At 36.8% G+C, this 19,430-nt stretch overlaps 1 protein-coding gene across 1 annotated transcript in view; it reads left to right on the top strand.

The window, feature by feature from the left end:
* The first annotated feature begins 1,020 nt into the window (after window positions 1-1,020).
* COL19A1 (collagen type XIX alpha 1 chain) overlaps window positions 1,021-19,430 on the top strand; it is a 277,248-nt gene continuing 258,838 nt past the window's right edge. The window contains 3 exon segments of the mRNA XM_023754306.1: window positions 1,021-1,111; window positions 9,175-9,249; window positions 9,949-10,048. Of these exon segments, the coding sequence (XP_023610074.1) occupies window positions 1,021-1,111; window positions 9,175-9,249; window positions 9,949-10,048 (266 nt within the window).

Below are 19,430 nucleotides of genomic sequence, written 5' to 3' on the forward strand. Positions count from 1 at the left end.
CCTGGTGCACGGGTGGGGGCCGGCTGGTTTGCCCTGAATGGTGTCCCAGATCAGGGTGGGGGTCCCGCTTGGGTGCCTGGCCAGCCTGGGTGAGGGGCTGATGGCTGTTTGCAGCTGGTCACACCCCCTTCAGGGTGGAGGTCCCCACTTGGGTGCCTGGCCAGTCTGGGTGAGGGGCTGAGGGCCGTTTTCAGGCTGGCGGGTGACTGAAGCTCCCAGCCTCTTTTTTTTTCTATTCTGGGATTTATTTACCTTCTATAGCTGTCACTGGAGCTGAGAGCCGGGTCCAGCTCTGAGGCCCGGCTCCAGCTCTGAGGCCGTGGCTGGCTGAAAGCAGGTATCTGGGGTTTGTTTGGTTTCTATAATTGAAACTCTCCAGCTCTGAGGCCCGGCTCCAGCTCTGATGCTGTGGCTGGCTGAAAGCAGGTATCTGGGGTTTGTTTGGTTTCTATAATTGAAACTCTGTTGCCATCACTGGCGCTCTAAGTTCTGAGCCCGCTGCCGGCTGAAAGCAGGTATCTGGGGTTTGTTTGGCTTCTATAATTGAAACGCTGCTTCCGGAGCTCAGAGCTGGGCTGCGGCAGGTGGGGAACCTTGGTTTCCTCCATCACTGGAGCAAGCAAGCCTCATGTTCGCTTCAGCTGCGTGGCTGCCGGCCGCCATCTTTGTTGGCAGTTAATTTGCATATCCTGTTGATTAGCCAATGGGAAGCGTAGCGGAGGTATGGTCAATTACCATGTTTGTCTATTATTAGATAGGATATGCAATTACTATGCCATTTTATATTAGGGACTTGAGCACCTAAATGTTTTAGTATCCTTGGGGGTTCTGGAATCAATCTGCCATCGATACCAAAGGACAACTGTATATAATTGTACATAATGTAAAAATCTATTATGTTCTCTTTGGTGATGAGGATTTTCTGGAGATACAATGAGAGGAATTATATAATGAGCTCAATTCTAATATTTTATTCTGTTGCAGATCTGTGGTCACTTGTTCACATGGTTTCGAGGCACAATGAGTCACACTGGCTCTTGGAAACTTTGGCTCTGGGTGGCACTGCTCCTGCTTCCTGCTTCCACTTCCGTGACGGTCAGGGACAAGCCAGGTATCCAGGCTACCTTTTTTTCCAGTCATCAAATGTTATTTATAGTCTTTAGATTATTTTCTAAATCATGATAATAAATCTTGTTAAAGTTGAAGAGGCCATGGATTAACTTTATTAAGACAAAATAAATAATACATTGTTTTCCCCATTCACCTTCATTTGAACATTGAGAATTCCTAAAATTATCTCATTTTTTTTATATGCATATTATATTGGTCTAAATGGCCTTTTCTTTCTCTCATTGGTATTTGCAAATATAAATATATTTGTGTTCATTTCTGTGTGTGTATATTTCTCCCCTTCTCCTTTAAGTTTTAAGTTATTTGAGTTATTCAAATTTTAAGGACAGGAACCCATCACCATTTAGGATTAACTGGGGACATATCTAATCTTAATTAGGAAAAAGTGAAAAACAGAATAGGAGATATAAAAGGAAATGTCGTTTAATTATACATCAGTTTTGTAATATCTCAGATGAGGTTAACAAAAGATTTGAATTAACTAGGTAATATTTATTTGTAATTGTTAGATTATCAACCTCATAAATATTTCCAAAGGGCTTGAAGGCAATTTGAAACATTTAATTCTACCTCTGATTTTTATAAATGATTACGTGGCTAATTTGGAAGATTTTTCTTGAACACTGAGTATGTGTAAGGTACTGATCTAGATGTACCTCATAATTAAAAGTTGAACTAGATACATTGAAAAAGCCATTTCCTAAGCAAAAAGAAACTTCAACTCTCCTGTGCAATTACATATAATGTATTCTGATTATGTTCACATGTGATGATGTATACAGAGTATGAGTCTCATTGTGCTTATTCTTTTAAATATATCCTTTAATAATTTTTCCTAACACTTATGAATACACTCTAGTAGAAACTTTTGAGTTTGAAGCACACATAAAATAAAAGCAATCTCTTATAAAGCTATAACAAATCTTAGTCTCTCAGAGTGTTATGTGAATCTTTATGACTTTTTTTTTTTTTACTAATTTGGCAAGAGGTATGTTTCCTAAAATAATTTACATGAAAGTTTGTGTATCCTACCACTGTATAAATGACATCCTGTGGCTGTCATACTTTTTTTGGAGGAAACTCTTCAGTGAGAAATTAGGAATGATTCATGGCAAAAAGAAGTACATGGAGCAGGGGAGTTTATTCTGACAAAGTTGTTACTATTCTGGATTTCTTTATGACTCTTTTAAGAAAGCTAGAGATAATGCAAATTGCAACTTAGAGGGAATAGGACTGTTTTTGGTTAGAAAGGAAAATGAAACTTTGATTAAGTAGGACACAGTTTTTATAGGCACATGCTAGTGTGTAATAAATGAATTTGATGATAATTATTTGAAAGATCTACATAAATGGATTTCTAATTTTAGTGTGAGCATGTATCATTGGGGGTATTATTTGCAAGCCCCAGTCTCAGAGATTCCCCTCATGCAGGACAGTCTTGGGTGGGATTCAGTCTTTTACATGTTTAGTAAGCTCCCCAGGTACATCTAATGCAGCATGTCAAAAGAAAACACTTACCTTTAGCATAATGGCATTGGTTTTCTTGCATCTTATGCTATTGGGTTCCTTTTATTTTATTTTATTTTATTTTATTTTATTTTTTATTTTTTGCTTTTAATAACTTTTCTTTTATTGTGGTGAGAACACTTAACATGTGATCTACCCTCAGCAAATGTCTAAATCGATAATACAGCAGTGTTGACTATAGGCACAGTGTAGGACAGCGGATCTCTGGACCGTAATCATCTTGCATAACTGAAACTTTCCAGTTTGGGATTCCCGTGAATGTTTTGCTTTTGCAGCTTTGGTATCTCAATTCTTTAATCAGGTTATATTGTATGTAGGACAACGGAAATGTATGTATGCTGGCCCATTAACTTACCATCTGTCTGATAAATTTTCACAAGAGTATGAATTCAAAATTAATCTGAACTCTAACAGGATTCACATAACATAAAATACTAAAGGAAATTAAGAACAAAATGAAGAGTTGATTTTTATCACGCCATTAGGTAGTAGGTGCTCACAAAGTAATGCATACTCCACGTGCCATGGAAATTGCTTAACTTCAGGTATCATTTGCTTTAATTACAATGTCAGCACAGCACTGTCATAAGGATTATTGAAGATGATCTCCCACCAGGCATCGTCTTCTTGTGTCTTGTGTCGCTGATTCACAGCGCAGGTTCCAGTTTTAGTTTCCTCATGTGCAGACCTGTGCGTGTGGTCACTAACCATTTACCGGAGGGAAGTGATTACATCTAAAAATAAAATATAACCAATCTGAGGGAGAGGCTAGGGTTTCAGCTCTGGAGTCTGAAGTTGTCAACAGTCTACTGTTAAACCTAAATATATGAAGGATAAATTGAGTCTTTTAATTGCTTTACTTTGACTCTATGGTATGTTTAATAATTACTTGAATATTGTCCTACTTGGGACAGAATTCAAGTGTAATATGGAGTGCTTCAATAACAACTTGAATTTTAAAATCATGAGGCTATTTAGAATTTGCTTCATGTTTTTCATCAATTCTACTATTATGTGGAGATTGTGAGATAAGGCATATTTGCATATTTTTATGCTGCAGATGAACTTCTGTTCAAATGTTTCAACTTAGTTGTCAAAAGAGGGTAGGGAAGAGAATTGTATTAAAAATTATACAGCATGTAGATCAACTCAAAACTTACTGTACTCAGTTACTTAAAACTTTCTTCTGTGATAGCTACTTATGTATCAAACTAGAGGCCTGGTGCACAAATGCGTGCACTGGTGGAGCCCTTGGGCCGGGGGCGGGGGAGTGGGGGAGGGACCCTGATCAGAGAGAGAGACCACGGGAGGTTGGCTGTGGGAGCGCACTGACCACCAGGGGGCAGCTGTGTTGAGCGTCTGCCCCCTGGTGGTTAGTGTGCGTCACAGTGACTGGTCGACCAGTCTACCGGTCGTTTGGTCGACTGGTTGTAACAGTCGCTTAGGCTTTTATATATAAATAGCTAATTAAAGTTTCCTCTGTTTCTCTTACTTTCCTTTAAGATAAAATATCGAATTATCATCAACAGTAACATTAAGCATAAAACCAGAATAAGGAAAAGCATCAAAAAACAAAACAAACAAAAAACAAACCCACATGACTAAATACAAAGAGCTATGATAGAATGCCATCTAAATCATATATATATATTTTTTTACTTATGGTAAAATTTCAAGTTAAGTGTCTAGATTGAATTGGTTATAAACTTGGGCCCCAAACTATACATATAGACCAGTGGTTCTCAACCTTCCTAATGCCGTGACCCTTTAATACAGTTCATGTTGTGGTGACCCCCAACCATAAGATTATTTTCGTTGCTACTTCATAACTGTAATTTTGCTACTGTTCTGAATCGTAATGTAAATATCTGATATGCAGGATGTATTTAGGCGACCCCTGTGAAAGGGTCATTCGACCTCCAAAGGGGTCACGACCCACAGGTTGAGAACCGCTGATATAAACCATTTTAAACTAGTTTTATATTAATTTCAAGAAAAAAAATTCTGAAATTTGGTTTTTACCAATTGACAAACATTGCACTCTGAAATTCAGAGTAGAAAGTATGCTTGCTGTCATATAGAAAATATTATGTTGTGTTTTCAAGAATTTCTCATGTTCAGTATGGCACCATGTAAGCATGGTGCTACTGACCAAGGCACTTTGTGACTAAGTGGAGGAAAGCTTCACAGATGTTCAGTAAAGGCATCGCTCCTCTATTAGTGTTCTCTCCTTTGGAGGAATAGCTTTGGAAACAAAATAAGCAGTGAAGATTCTGTGACCTTTTGTGATCTCTCTGTTAAAATAGCTTTCTTCCTCTCCCTCTCTTTTTTCTTGTTTGGTCACTTTTCTGTATTATTTTTGTTATATTCTGGTCCAATGTGCTTTCCCTATTTCTCTTAGGTCATTGAATATCTAGGTCATAGAGTTAAGGTATATTTAGCTTTTGTAAATGCTGCCAAACAGTTTTCTAAGGTGGTTGTACTGTTTCTACTCCCACAGCAATGTAGGAGAGTTCTCCTTGCTCCACCTCCTCATCAGCACTTAGTGCTGTCAGTTCTTTAATTTTTAGCCATTTAGTTGTATCTCATTGTGGTTTTACTTTGCATTTCCCTGATTACTAAAGATGTTGAGCAACCTTTCATATGCTGGTTGACAATTTGGATATTCTTTTTTGTGACGTGCTTAAGTTGTGTGTGTGTATGTGTGTGTTTGTGTGTGTATTTTCAAAATAGGGCTTCAATCATTTTCTTATTGGTTTGTGAGAGTCTTTGTATATTCTGGATAAGATACTTTATAGGATATGTGTTGCAATAGTCTGTAGTTCCTAGTCTGTGGCTTGCCTTTTTGCTCTTTTAATGTTGTCTTTTGATTAATAAATATTTTCATTTTAATGAAGTTCAATTTACCTATCTTTTATAATTAGTACTTTCTGCATCCCTTTTAAAAAATCTTTGCCACCCCAAGTTCATGAAGATTTTATGGGGTTTTTTCTTTATTGTTTTACCTTTTAAAGTTATATCTAAGATAATCTCTAATTAATTTCTGTGCATGGTGTGAGGTAAGGGTCAAGGTTTAGTTGTTTTCCTACATAGAGATCCAGTTGACCCAGAACCATTTATTGAAAGACGATTCTTTTTCCACTGTATATCAGTAGCCCTTTTATGCTAAACAAGGAGATCAGGTATGTAAGGTCTATTTTTAGACACTTTGTTTCATTGATCTATTTATCTATATGTGTACCAACAAATACTATGTTATAAAAATTCCTGATATCTGACTGTACATTTTCTAGCTTATTCTTCTTTGATTTTGCATTAGCCATGTTAGTTTTTTCTTTGTAGTTCTATATAAATTTGAGAATCAACTTGTTAGTTCAAACACACACACACACACACACACACACACACACACTCATACACTCATACACACACACACACTCGTTTGGGATTTTAATTGGTATTGCATTGAATCTGGAAATAAGTTGACAATTGACAGCTTAACAATATTGAATCTTCCCATCTAAATACTCTGGCTAATCTCTTCAGTTACTTAGGCATTTAATGTCTCTCAGCAGTATTCTCTAGTTTTTGGTGCAGAGATCTTGATGAGATGCTTGGTTTTTATGAAAGCGACTATGGCCCGGGCCAAATATACAAGGTTTAAGTTTATGTGGGCCGCAAAAAAACAAAGGCTTCAATTTTCATAGAAACGTAGGTTTATTTTGATAAAGACATGCTGAATACAAAGGGCTGAAATAAATGAGTCATTGTTAACATAGAATAATAGAACATTTTAATAAAAATTAATATTTTTATTGAACATTAACTTACCAGACACTGAATAACTGCACAAATTAATAAGTGTAATGCAAATAAACCTATTTTTCTTGTTCTCTGAAAGTGAAGTATTTCCTGTTGCACACAAGTAGTCTAAGACTAATGACGGGCAATTGGCTGAAATGGTGTGCCTGCGCATAAGGGAAATAAATGCAATACGATTATTGTAATCAGTCATTAGCGAATGTTATAGTTCGTTATTAATAATTATGTATAACAGGATATTGTAAAAATTAAGTTACGAAATTTTTATTAAAAAATTTTTTACATACCATTATATTGGCTGGGCCACAAAAATATTATTGTGGGCCACATGCGGCCATGGACTATGAGTTTGACATGCTTGCCCTAGCTGGTTTGGCTCAGTGGATAGAGGGTTGGCCTGTGGACCAAAGGGTCCTGGGTTTGATTCTGGTCAAGGGCACGTACCTTGGTTGCAGGCTCCTCCCTGGCCCAGGCCCTGATAGGGGCTTATGCAGGAGGCAACCAATCGACGTGTTTCTATCATTTCGATATTTCTGTTTGTCTTTCCCTCTCTCTTCTACTCTCCCTAAAATATCAATGGGAAAAATATCCTCAGGTAAGGATTAACAACCAAAAAAAAAAGACTATGAATTCAAGTTTAAAAATTGGTAATGTTTACAAAATGTCCAGTTTCACTATTATATAGGACCTGCAGTTATGTTTAGATCTTTAAGGTAGGAATTTCCATAGTAGCTAACTAAGTAATAGCCATAATTATTCTGTGCTATAATTTCCTTTATGTGTAGTAAAGCTTTTGATTAAATGGTAGCACTATCTAGAATTTGATTTATTATTCTGGTTAAATATATTAAGGTGATGCCCTGACTTTTGTGATGTATTTGTTAAAGAAAGGGCTCAGGAGCCCAGAAGTAGAACTGGAGAATCAGTAATTTCATTTTCCACAGAGCAGAAGGTCAATTTGGTTTTAAGCAGTTTATCTCCCCTCTGAATTCAAAACTTTCAGGTCATTGAACCCAAACATGAGTCTTAGATGTGGAGAATTAAGGTTGTGATTTACATTTCCAGAATCTAGCCTGAATGAGATTTAAACATACCCAGATAATGAAAAACTAGTGTCTACATGTACATTACTGTTTGAGTGTGTTGTGGTACTATTGAATATGTATATTTGCTTTGAGTAGAGACAAAATGTATCTTCTATTTCTTTGAATATTATTAAGTGTCATAGCACATAATACTTTCTCAATGATTTTCTTTTTTTTCCTACAGGCCACTTTTGTTTATAGTAGAGGCCTTCACTTTAGAAAGAAACAATATATACAATTATTGATTTCAGAGAGGAAGGGAGAGGGAGAGAGAAATAGAAACATCAATGAAGAGAGAGAATTATTGATCGGCTGCCTCCTGCACGCCCCCTGCTGGGGATTGAGTCCGCATCCAGGGCATGTGCCTTGACTGGGAATTGAACTGTGATCTCCTGGTTCATAGGTTGATGATCAACCACTGAGCCACGCCAGCTGGGCGAGGACTTCACTCTTTTGCTTTTTAATTTTATTTTAATAACGTCTATGTAGGAATACCTGAACTGACTAAGGCAGTGGTAATAGACTGGGGGACTTAAACATCCAAACATGTATTTCACGCAGTTCTGGAGGCTGGGAAGTCCAAAGTCAGGGCACTAGAGAGGTGTAGTTCTGGTGAGGGTCCTCTTTCTGGTTTCCTCACATGGCAGAGAGAGAAAGAGCTCTCACCATCCCCTGAAAAAGAAGGACACCAATCCCATCATGGGGGCCCCACCGCTATGACCTCCCCCCAAATTAATTTCCTCCTAAGGCCCTACCTCCAAATACTATTACATTATGGATTAATGCCTCAACATATGAATTTTGGACACTCAATCTGTCCATATTAGTCCCCTTCTGTTTTAAAGTTTAATGTCACCTGACACCAAAATCTGAATTAAAGTCATGTTGAAATAAACAGTGTGGTGATTGTGGTGGTGGAGGTGGAGGTGGAGGTGGTGGAGGACATAGAGCAGTGATGGCGAACCTTTTGAGCTCGGCGTGTCAGCATTTTGAAAAACCCTAAGTTAACTCTGGTGCTGTGTCACATATAGAAATTTTTTGATATTTGCAACCATAGTAAAACAAAGACTTATATTTTTGATATTTATTTTATATATTTAAATGCCATTTAACAAAGAAAAATCAACCAAAAAAATGAGTTCACGTGTCACCTCTGGCACATGTGTCATAGGTTCACCGTCACCGACATAGAGGGATAAATGGTGATGGAAACAAGAAGAGAAAAGAAATATAATGGTAGTTCACTTGTTTTAATTTTGGAATGTACTTTGAATATGAAAATTTAATGATGATAAAGCCAGCTAATTTCCTAATGTCAAGTGTATAACAACAATTAGGATGTTGGAATAATAATAATAGTAATAATAGCTAACACTAATAACCACCTACTGCATACCAGGTACTGTTCTGGGCACTTCACATACATAAATAACTTCATGTAATCGTCACAAACACACTATTAGGTAGGTAATTTACTTATCCTCATTTTAAAGAGATTTAATAAATTGGTTTAATTTATTCTCATTTTTAAGTTTATGGTTATATTGTGTAATTCAAATTTATTTGAAAAAGTTGATAGGAAATCCTTAGTACTTTTTCTTTTTAATAGAAAAACAATGTGCTATACTGAGAACAGAGGGACATCAGTTTTTCCAAGACAACAGAGATAAACTTGAAGTTTCAGGTAAGCATTATAATCCTTTACAAAGACACATACTGGGTCAAATTATCACCAAATATGTAATATATTGTAGGTGATTCCTTGACATTGTAATTTAAGATGATGACATCAATATAAAAAATTAAAAGCAAAGAAGATGGATGATGTAGAAAATATGCTAAAAACAGATTTCTGTATTGTTTTAAGACCAACAACAACTCAACCTTTTGGAGAAAAAAGGTTATTTAAGATTATAGAAGTTGTATACATTGTAGAGGTTCTGAAAAAAGAAAATTTATGAGAAAGAAGATCTCTCTACATTTCCCCACATCAATATATATTTTTCTAAAGTATTACATTTTTTAAAAGGCTGCTTAGTTTTCAGTTGAATAGTGGTAATAATTTTTACTTAACTGACTTTCTGTCTTTAGTTATCAGAACGGCTACAATGAACTATTTTGATTATTTACTTAGGATAATTCCTTGGGTCAAAGAAAATTAATATTTTTAGTCTTTTGAAACATATTTTATTCTTCTACATCCCAAAAAGAGAAAAAAATGAAATAAAGAAATTTTTCTAATCCCAAACAGCAGGGCTTTAGTTGAAATAAATCAGTGCATAGATAAGGACAAGGAAAAAAATCTTATTTAAAAATCAGTACCATTGTGAGTTTACTGAATTTAATAAAACTGCTGGATTAAATCATTTGTTACATTTTACAGGTTTTGATCTAGGAGAGAGCTTTTCTTTGCGACGTGCATTTTGTGAAGGTGATAAAACCTGTTTCAAATTGGGAAGTGCACTTCTTATTAGAGATACCATGTAAGTAAAATAAATTTTCTTTATATTGAAATAATACCACATAAACTATTTTCTAATGGGATCCCAAATAATTTGTTAAAAAATAAAACATCGAATTACTGTCATACTTGCTTGAATGCTAGGATAAATGTCCTGTTTATAAATCTGTTGTTTTTAATAATCTTTGCAATCTGATCTTGCTCTATGGTGTAAATACCACTTACACATACAGATAGTGGCATAATCTTTAGAGAATAGCAAATAAGTTTGTTTCTTGAAGGAATATTTTGATTTAAAGTAGACATGACCAACATTAGATTTTAAAATGTAAACGTAAGGCACAATGTAGACTTGGAGACAAAAAGCTTAGATTTATTATATCTATTTCTATATGTTTTATGCATGTACATAAGCTTCATAATAAATTAAAATAAAAGAATGTAGCCCTTAGGTATTTATTTTATATGTTGAATAGAGTAAATAGTAGAGAAAAACTGTTTTTTCAGTTTTATTTTTGGTCTTGATACTTGTTTCATTTCAAAATAGTTTTATCAAAGGTTTCCTTTCTTATTTTTACTATTCTTTTTTTCCCAATAAACTTGGGATTAAAAAAAGAGTCACTTTCCATTTAAATACTGACAATTGGTCAGCAACTATTCAGGGTAATAATTAATTCCTCATATGATTGGCTATATGTCACTGGAGGGTGGATAAATAGTAATTTAGAAAGCTTGAGCCACCAGAAAGGCAGATCTAGCATATATGGTCATGATATTTAGTCTTGTAGTCCAAGATGAACATTTTAGTATATGAATACACTGCAATGAAAAAGGCATCAAAATTCTATTTGGTTTAAAATGCAGCATAGCTGTTCTTGTGTGAAAGCATATATGAATGTTTTCATGTCCTATTGAGTAGCCTAATATTTATGTTACCAGACAGGGTTGTTGAGAATCTCAGCATTTGAATTCTCATCTTATTGCCTATCCTCAGATGCTCCATATAAACCATGTTTTTAACTTGCTTTTTTTTTTTTTTAGAAAAATCTCTTTTAGGCCTTCTATTTTGTGGTAATTTAGATACTTTCAGTTTAACGATATGGTTTGTTAGAAGTAAATTGCTTATTAATTAGTAAAAAATTAAGCGTAAAGGAAGAGAGTAATTTGATACTGAGGGGTAGAATGAGTGATCGTCAGGTGGGGCACTTCAGCAGCTGTAACTATTGTGAGTGGATTTTAGGTGGCTTCACATGTAGGCATGAAACCCTCAGGGCAAGGCAGTTTCATGATTGGACAGTCATATGCAGTAAAGTCAAGTTAATATGTATCTCATATAGATAGATAGATGATAGATAGATAGATAGATAGATAGATAGATAGATAGATAGATATTTCTTTACTAGTAGGTAAATTTAATTAATGAATTTAAGAAAGTCAATAAATTCTCTTCCAAAAATTAAAATGTATTTTCTTTCGTGACCACTTCTTAATGATTTAAACCCCTGAAATTTTGGCCGAGTGGCTACAGGATTGGAGTGATAAATCTTTTTAAAATTCATGGGGCCTGTACATAGGAAAACTTAGCTAATTGTAAGTAGTTATATTGGAAATTTTGCTGCCCCATTTAGGTGATGCTATTCCTCTTTGACTAGGTATGATAATAAATATTAGGTACAACTAGAAATTTATTTTCCCACTTTTGGCTCTAAATCACTGTGTAATCCCTAGGCAATCAGCATAAGTGAATTCTCTGACTCTGCACAGCAGAGCCCTGGTACCTCCACTACAGGAAACTGGAGGGTATCTAGTTAAGCTGACTAGCAAGTGTCAAATAGCTTGGCACATCTCCACTTAATTTCACTCACTGAGCCAAGTATGCTAGGATGCTTCTCTTGCATGATGCCATTTTGATTTTTCAATGAGACTGGAGTAAAGTTGCAGCTATTTATATATTTGTAAATAAGCTGCCTTGCAGAATTAGCATGGGAAAAGTCAGATGCTATCTTATATGAAAAATGGGGCTTCTTTCTGTGCCTGAGCTTGTTTTTATCTTCCAGGTGAGAATTACGAGGGGAGGGATCTACTGAGTGTGTTGGTCAGATACCTACCTGTTGGGCACACTTGGTACCTAAAGCCTAGCTTAATGTGGTGATCCCACAGGCTGCTCTTGCAAGGGCCTTTCAAATAAATGTTATACACTTCAGGATGGCATGAGCTCAGGGAACATCTGAGGGACTTTATGTGCTTGGTTTTATTTTAAATTCATGTCCATTTCTTCAGTATTCCTTGGGATAGCAAATGGTATGTATTTGGGTTCTTTAAAGATTCTGGGTACATGCTGCCTAGTTTCCTAGAATTATCTTTTAAGAAAACAATTCCTTGACTTCTTATATCTACCAATATCCCTTGTTACGTGAAATAAATAATTCATTATTTCTATACATATTGAATGAGAGCTATACCATAGATTATCATATTCCGATTACCTTTAAATTGTGTTTTGGCATTTATCAGGGCAAAATGTTGAAGTTTTGAGATAAAATATACACAAAACATGTGTATACTGTGGAGCACCTTATTTTCTCAGTATGAAATAGTCCTTACAGTTTTTTTTTGTTGCTTCTATAGATACACATTTAAAATAAAGATGTCTTAGTAGTTGGATATTTTAGAAGAGTTGATGAATGTTGAATTTCTGTACACTGGTGATTCTGAAGGGGCAACTTGCACACCCTATTTTAACTAGCCAATGGGGGAAATCAATCAATTGTAAATGCATCAGGGAAAGGAATGCCCTGACTTATTATTGAATTCAAAGGTGGTAAAGAGTCTTCTCTCTCAGGTTCTATGATTGATACCTAGTAGCTATCTGGAATACTATGTTGAGAAAGATTCTCAGTCCATTTGGGGTTCAGGGGGGTGAGAGTGCTATGATCCATTAGCAAAAAGAGGGGAGAAGGGCATGCTCATATGTGTTTCACGTCTGTAGCTTCACTGGTTTAGAATGATTCCAGTGAATAACGCGTTGGCTTTTGCAGCTGAATCAGCTCCCAAGAATGGGGGAAATGAGGTTATGTGTGAAAAGATAACCAACACAGATTGATTTTAATAAGATTTTATGAGCTAGACACAGTGGCATAATTCACAGATATGGTCCCTTAGCTTTTGCTACTTCTCCAGGGAAGAGGCATCTCTCTCTCTTTCATAAAATTGGGGTTTGCTTTCTGAAAGCAAGGGCCATTCAGTTTCACAGCTTTACATGGTTTTTTGCTTTTCATGGTTGTTGATATTTATTTCATTCTGAATTCTTAGTTTCTTTTTTTAGTCAGTTATGATCATCTTATCACAATTTCTTTTTTAAAATATTTTTTCTTTATTGATTAAGGTATTACATATGTGTCCTTATCCCCCCATTGCCCCCACCACCCCGCTCATGCCCTCACCCCCTGGTGTCTGTGTCCATTGGTTAGGCTTATACTATGCGTACAAATCCTTTGGTTGACCTCTCCCCCTTACCTCCATCCTCCCCTACCTTCCCTCTGAGGTTTGACGGTCTGATTGATGCTTCTCTGTCTCTGGATCTGTTTTTGTTCATCAGTTTATGTTGTTCATTATATTCCACAAATGAGTGACATCATGTGATATTTATCTTTCTCTGACTGGCTTATTTTGCTTAGTATAATGCTCTCCAGATCCATCCATGCTGTTGCAAATGGTAAGAATTCCTTCTTTTTTACTGCAGCATAGTATTCCATTGTGTAGAGGTACCGCAGTTTTTTAATCCACTCATCTGCTGATGGGCACTTAGGCTGATTCCAAATCTTAGCTATTGTAAATTGTGATGCTGTGAACATAGGGGTGCATATATCCTTTCTGATTGGTGTTTCTGGTTTCTTGGGATATATTCCTAGAAGTGGGATCACTGGTTCAAATGGGAGTTCCATTTTTAGTTTTTTGAGGAAACTCCATACTGTTCTCCACAGTGGCTGCACCAGTCTGCATTCCCACCAGCAGTGCACCAAGGTTCCTTTTTCTCCACATCCTTGACAGCACTTGTCGTTGTTGATTTGTTGATGATAGCAATTCTGACAGGTGAGAGATGGTACTGCATTATCGTTTTGATTTGAATCTCTTGGATGATTAGTGAATTTGAGCATGTTTTTATATGTTTCTCGGCCTTCCTTATGTCCTCTTTCGAAAAGTATCTATTTACATCCGTTGACCATTTTATGATTGGGTTGTTTATCTTCCTTTTGTTACGTTGTATAAGTTACCTGTAAATGTTGGAGATTAAACCCTTATCGGTGATAACATTGGCAAATATGTTCTCCCATGCAGTGGGCTTTCTTGTTGTTTTGTTGATGGTTTCTTTTGCTGTACAGAAGCTTCTTATTTTGATGTAGTCCCATTTGATTATTTTCTCTTTAGTTTCCATTGCCCTAGGAGCTGTATCAGTGAAGATACTGCTCCAGCATATGTCTGAGATTTTGCTGCCTGTGGGTTCCTCTAATATTTTTATGATTTCCTGTCTTATGTTTAAGTCTTTTATCCATTTTGAGTTTTATTTTTTTGTATAGTGTAAGTTGGTGGTCTAGTTTCATTTTTTTGCATGTATCTGTCTAATTTTCCCAACACCATTTATTAGAGAGACTTTCTTGACTCCATTGTATGTTCTTGCCTCCTTTGTCAAATATTAATTGAGCATATTGGTTCGGGTTGATTTCTGGGCTCTCTATTCTATTCCATTGACCTATATGTCTGTTCTTGTGCTAGTACCAGACAGTTTTGAGAACAGTGACTTTGTAATACATCTTGATATCTGGTATTGAGATCCCTCCTACTTTGTTCTTCTTTCTCAGGATTGCTGCAGCAATTTGGGGTCTTTTTTTATTCCAGGTGAGTTCGTTCTAGGTCTGTGAAATATGCTGTTGGTAATTTAATGGGGAGTGCATTGAATCTATAGATTGCTTTTGGTAGTATGGACATTTTAATGATGTTAATTCTACCAATCCATGAACACGGTATGTTCTTCCATCTGTTTATGTCTTCGTCTATCTCTTTTTTCAGTGTCCTGTAGTTTTCTGAGTACAGGGTTTTTACCTCCTTAGTTAAATTTATTCCTAGGTATTTTAATTTTTTTGGTGTGATGGTAAATGGGATTTTTTTTAAAATCTCTCTTTCTGTAAGTTCACTATTGGTGTATAAAAATACCATTTATTTATTGGCATTAATTTTGTATCCTGCTATATTCATTTTATTAAGTCTAATAATTTTTTTAATGAAGTCTTTAGAGTTTTCTATGTACAGTATCATGTCATCTGTGAATAATGACAGTTTTATGTTTTGTTTTCCAATTTGGATACCTTTTATTTCTTCTTTTTGTCTAATTGCTATGGCTAGCACTTCCAGAACTATGTCGAACAGGAGTGGTGAAAGTGGGCATTCCTGTCTCGTTCCTATTCTTAGGTGAAATGGTTTTAGTTTTTGCCCATTGAGTATGATGTTGGTTGTAGGTTTTTCATGTAAGGCTTTTGTTATATTGAGGTAGGATCCCTCTATTCCAATTTTGCTGAGGGATTTTATCAAGAAGTGGTGTTGGATTTTGTCAAATGCTTTTTCTACATCAATTGATATGACTATATGATTTTTACCTCTCAATTTGTTTATGTGATGTATCATGTTTATTGATTTGCAGATATTATGTCATCCTTACATCCCTGGCATAAATCCTACTTGGTCATGGTGTATGATCTTTCTGATGTAATGCTGCTCCGGTCAGCCTGTCCCTGAAGGTCCTGTAGGATCTAACTGTGCCTCATACACACACACACACACACACACACACACACACACACACACACCACACACTCCTCTTTTGCTCCCTCATTCACTCATGCTCTCTCCCTCACTGCCACCTTCTTCCTGCCTCTGTACTTGGGCCTGGAGTGTTATTGACCTGTTCGTGGATGGAGTCTCCTCTTTGGGTGTCTGGTTATGTGGCTTTCTCTCTACCTCATTGGCCAAACAGGAAAAAATTCACCTTGACAAGACATGACACAAAGGGAACAAAACACAAATGTACTCAGGACACTGATAACCCCAATATAAATGACCACAGAGAAAATATAATTATGGGAGAGAAAAGAGAGAACAAATGATATCAAAGAGAGTAAAAATGGTATAAGAGAAAAGAAAAGGAAGAAATTGGGAAAAAAATATATATGGGGAGAAAACACTAGAGAACAAACAGATAAACCAAAACATACAAACACCAAATACCCAATAAAGAGGGTGGGGGCAGAATCTTATATTCTGAAAGTAAGGTTAAGGAAGTGGATGAATATGGGGAGGACCTCAGTTCAGTATAGAGGAAGTAGAAAGAGGATGAGTGGATAAGAAGAAAGAGAATGAGAAGGAAAAAAAAGAAAAAATTGAAAAAAATAATTCTAAAAAATAGAATAAAATAAAAAATTCAAATGATGAAAAAATAATGCAAAATGAAATAAAAAATAAAGAAACAAAAGAAAAAAGGAAAAGAAATTAGATAATAAAATAAAAATGAAAAAGTGGTCCTAACTGGTTTGGCTCAGTGGATAGAGCGTCGGCCTGCGGACTGAAGGGTCCCAGGTTAGATTCCAGTCAAGGGCATGTATCTTGGTTGCAGGCAAATCCCCAGTAGGGGGTGTGCAGGAGGCAGCTGATCGATGTTTCTCTCTCATCGATGTTTCTAACTCTCTATCCCTCTCCCATCCTCTCTGTAAAAAATCAATAAAATATATTTTTAAAAAAAAGAAGTTAAAAAAATGAAAATGTAAAGTATCGTTCCTTTGGCTGGTTTAAGATACCACTCTTCTGTACTGTCTGCCACTTCTTAGTTTCCTGTTGCTGGGACTGAAGGCCTCTCTTTAGGCCAGTTCCTGAGGGCTCTCAGGGACTATTCAGATTTTTTTTTTTGTATCCTTTGTGCCACTCAGGGTGTAGTCTGGGTGTGGCTGTATTGGTTGCCTGGAGACTGCAGGGAGGGGTTATCTCTTTAGGAGAAAATGGCTGCCTAGGTCTGGTACCTCAGATATAATTCAGCGCCAGATTCACGGCCACCTCTCCCCGACCCTCTCCTCTCCCCAGACTCCACAAGTCTGCACCTCCAACTGCACCTCAGCCACGGGCGAGTGTCTATATTTGAAAGGTCCTATGTACTAGGTTCAGCGAATAGAAGCAAAGACCAAAAAGAGGGAAAAGGGCTACACCACTGCAAGCCCCTCCACCCCCGCCCCGGCATGGCGCAGCCTGATGGCTGCCCCCTCTGGGCTCAGTCTTTCATGACTGTGGACCCAGATCTAGAATCCCCTGTGGCCAGCAGTCCTGCAGACTTCCTTTACACAATCAGACATTATGCCTGTCCCAAGGGCCTCGGTGCCATGAGGTTTCCCTCTGACCCTCTGGGCTTTGAGGTCTCGCAGTTATCTCCAGCCCAGATCCCTGATTTTACCATTCTTCAGGCATCCTCTGCCCTCCTGGCTGAGAATTGTCTTACCAGCTGTATCTACTTCGCCAATTCGGGTTGGATGTTATTCAATTTAGTTGCTCATTCTATCTGCTCCGGGACAAGGCTCTGGACACGTCTGTCTATTCCGCCCCCATTTTGTCTGTCTCTGCACTTTATGTTTTCATAAATAAAGTAATCCTCAGTAACTAGGAAGCCACAGATTATGTATTTGGAAGACGTGTAGTGTTTTGGAGGCATTAAGTTTCCTGGACCTTAACAATTCCCTTGTAAACAATCCTGAATGTGGGGAAAATTGCTGTGGGTAATGCAGCATAATCTGTGCTCCATCTTTGCCACTGTTGAAGGATTCACCCCAGGGGCATGTCTTTTCTACCTGGACCTTTAACCTCAGGATTTTTATTATTATAAATAACACCTCAACATACAGGAAAGTTGTTTCTCTCTGTGTTTAGGATTATTTCCATAGGATTTATTTTTCAAAGTGGAATTCCTAGTTCATTTTTCGAGATATTGACATATACTTCTAATTATGCTCCATTATTGTTTTACCCATCTTTTCTGCATATTACCCAATATTTTCAGTAGCATTAGACATGATTTTATAATTCTATTAAGTTTAAAAGCACTTAGTAAGTTTTTTAAACTAAAAACATATCGATTACAAGTAAAATCTGTAGATTACTGTGTATGTATTAGGGGTTCCTGAAATGTTTCTCTTCTGCTGAAGGGTGAGTAAGAGGTAGCATTCAATAAGTCACTGAAATGAATAGAGTCTAGTCTAGAGCTCATCCTTTTATTCAGCAATCATTTATTGAACATCAGTATGGACTGGGCACTTTCCTAAGCTCTGGGATGACATTATTGAAAGAATGTGGATCTAATCTTGCCTTCTGGACCCTGCTGGAGAGATACACAGTGCAAGGAAAAGCTGTACTTAACTCTTGCCTTGACTCAAGAAGAGACTGAGATGTGTTTCCTTTTATCATTCAAGCATGGGCTATGGGACTCAATCCCACTCCTTGTCTCATAAAGGCTAACCTTTCTTAAGCATCATACACAGGATGATTTTTTAAGTTTCATCCCTTCCCTCTAAAGGGCCTGTTTTCTAACCCAGGTTTCATTTTTATTGATCTCATTTGGAACCCCTCCAAGTTATATAAACCAGTTAAATTCCAAAACTCAAAATTGTGATACTGAAGCTTCTAGTTGCTGAATGTTTCAGGATGATTAATTTATAATTCCATCTACACTAATAAAAGAGAAAGATGCAAATTGACTATACCTCTGTGAAGCCCCACCAGCCAATCAGGAGTGAGTATGCAAATTAACCCAACAAAGATGGCTGGTTAATTTGCATATGCAGGCGCCGAGTGGCCGGGGGCGGAGCGGGACACTTGCATCACCATCATGGCAATGACGCAGGCATTCTGCACTGCCCCAGCTGCTCTGGGCCTCTGGGCAGAGTGGGAAGGCAGACAGGTGACTCCAGGCCGGAGTGAAGGCGATGCCGGCAGCCGGGGAAGGAAGGCCCATTCTTGCATGAATCTTCGTGCATTGGGCCTCTAGTTAAACTATAAAGAATGACTGTTTATACACCCCTTGGGTTTTCATTTGGGGCATTCTATTATCTTGTAGATAGTTTCCTATATAAGGAAATGCAACTCAGTTCAGAAGCTGTCCAGCTACTTATATGAGATTGACTGACTGTTACATATAAACTCTTAAATCATCACTGTATTTCCTTAGTTATAGTTGGGCATACCAAAAATGTGGGGTGGGTCATTAAGTCATACATTCTTAAGATGAAAGAAAAAAAGCCTAATAAGTTCACATTTACTAAATTCTTTATAAAGCACAACTTAGTTAAGTTATATATACTAGATTAGATAGAACAGAA

The sequence above is a fragment of the Myotis lucifugus genome, unplaced genomic scaffold (genome assembly GCF_000147115.1).
Source record: "Myotis lucifugus unplaced genomic scaffold, Myoluc2.0 scaffold_59, whole genome shotgun sequence".
Lineage (NCBI taxonomy): Eukaryota > Metazoa > Chordata > Mammalia > Chiroptera > Vespertilionidae > Myotis > Myotis lucifugus.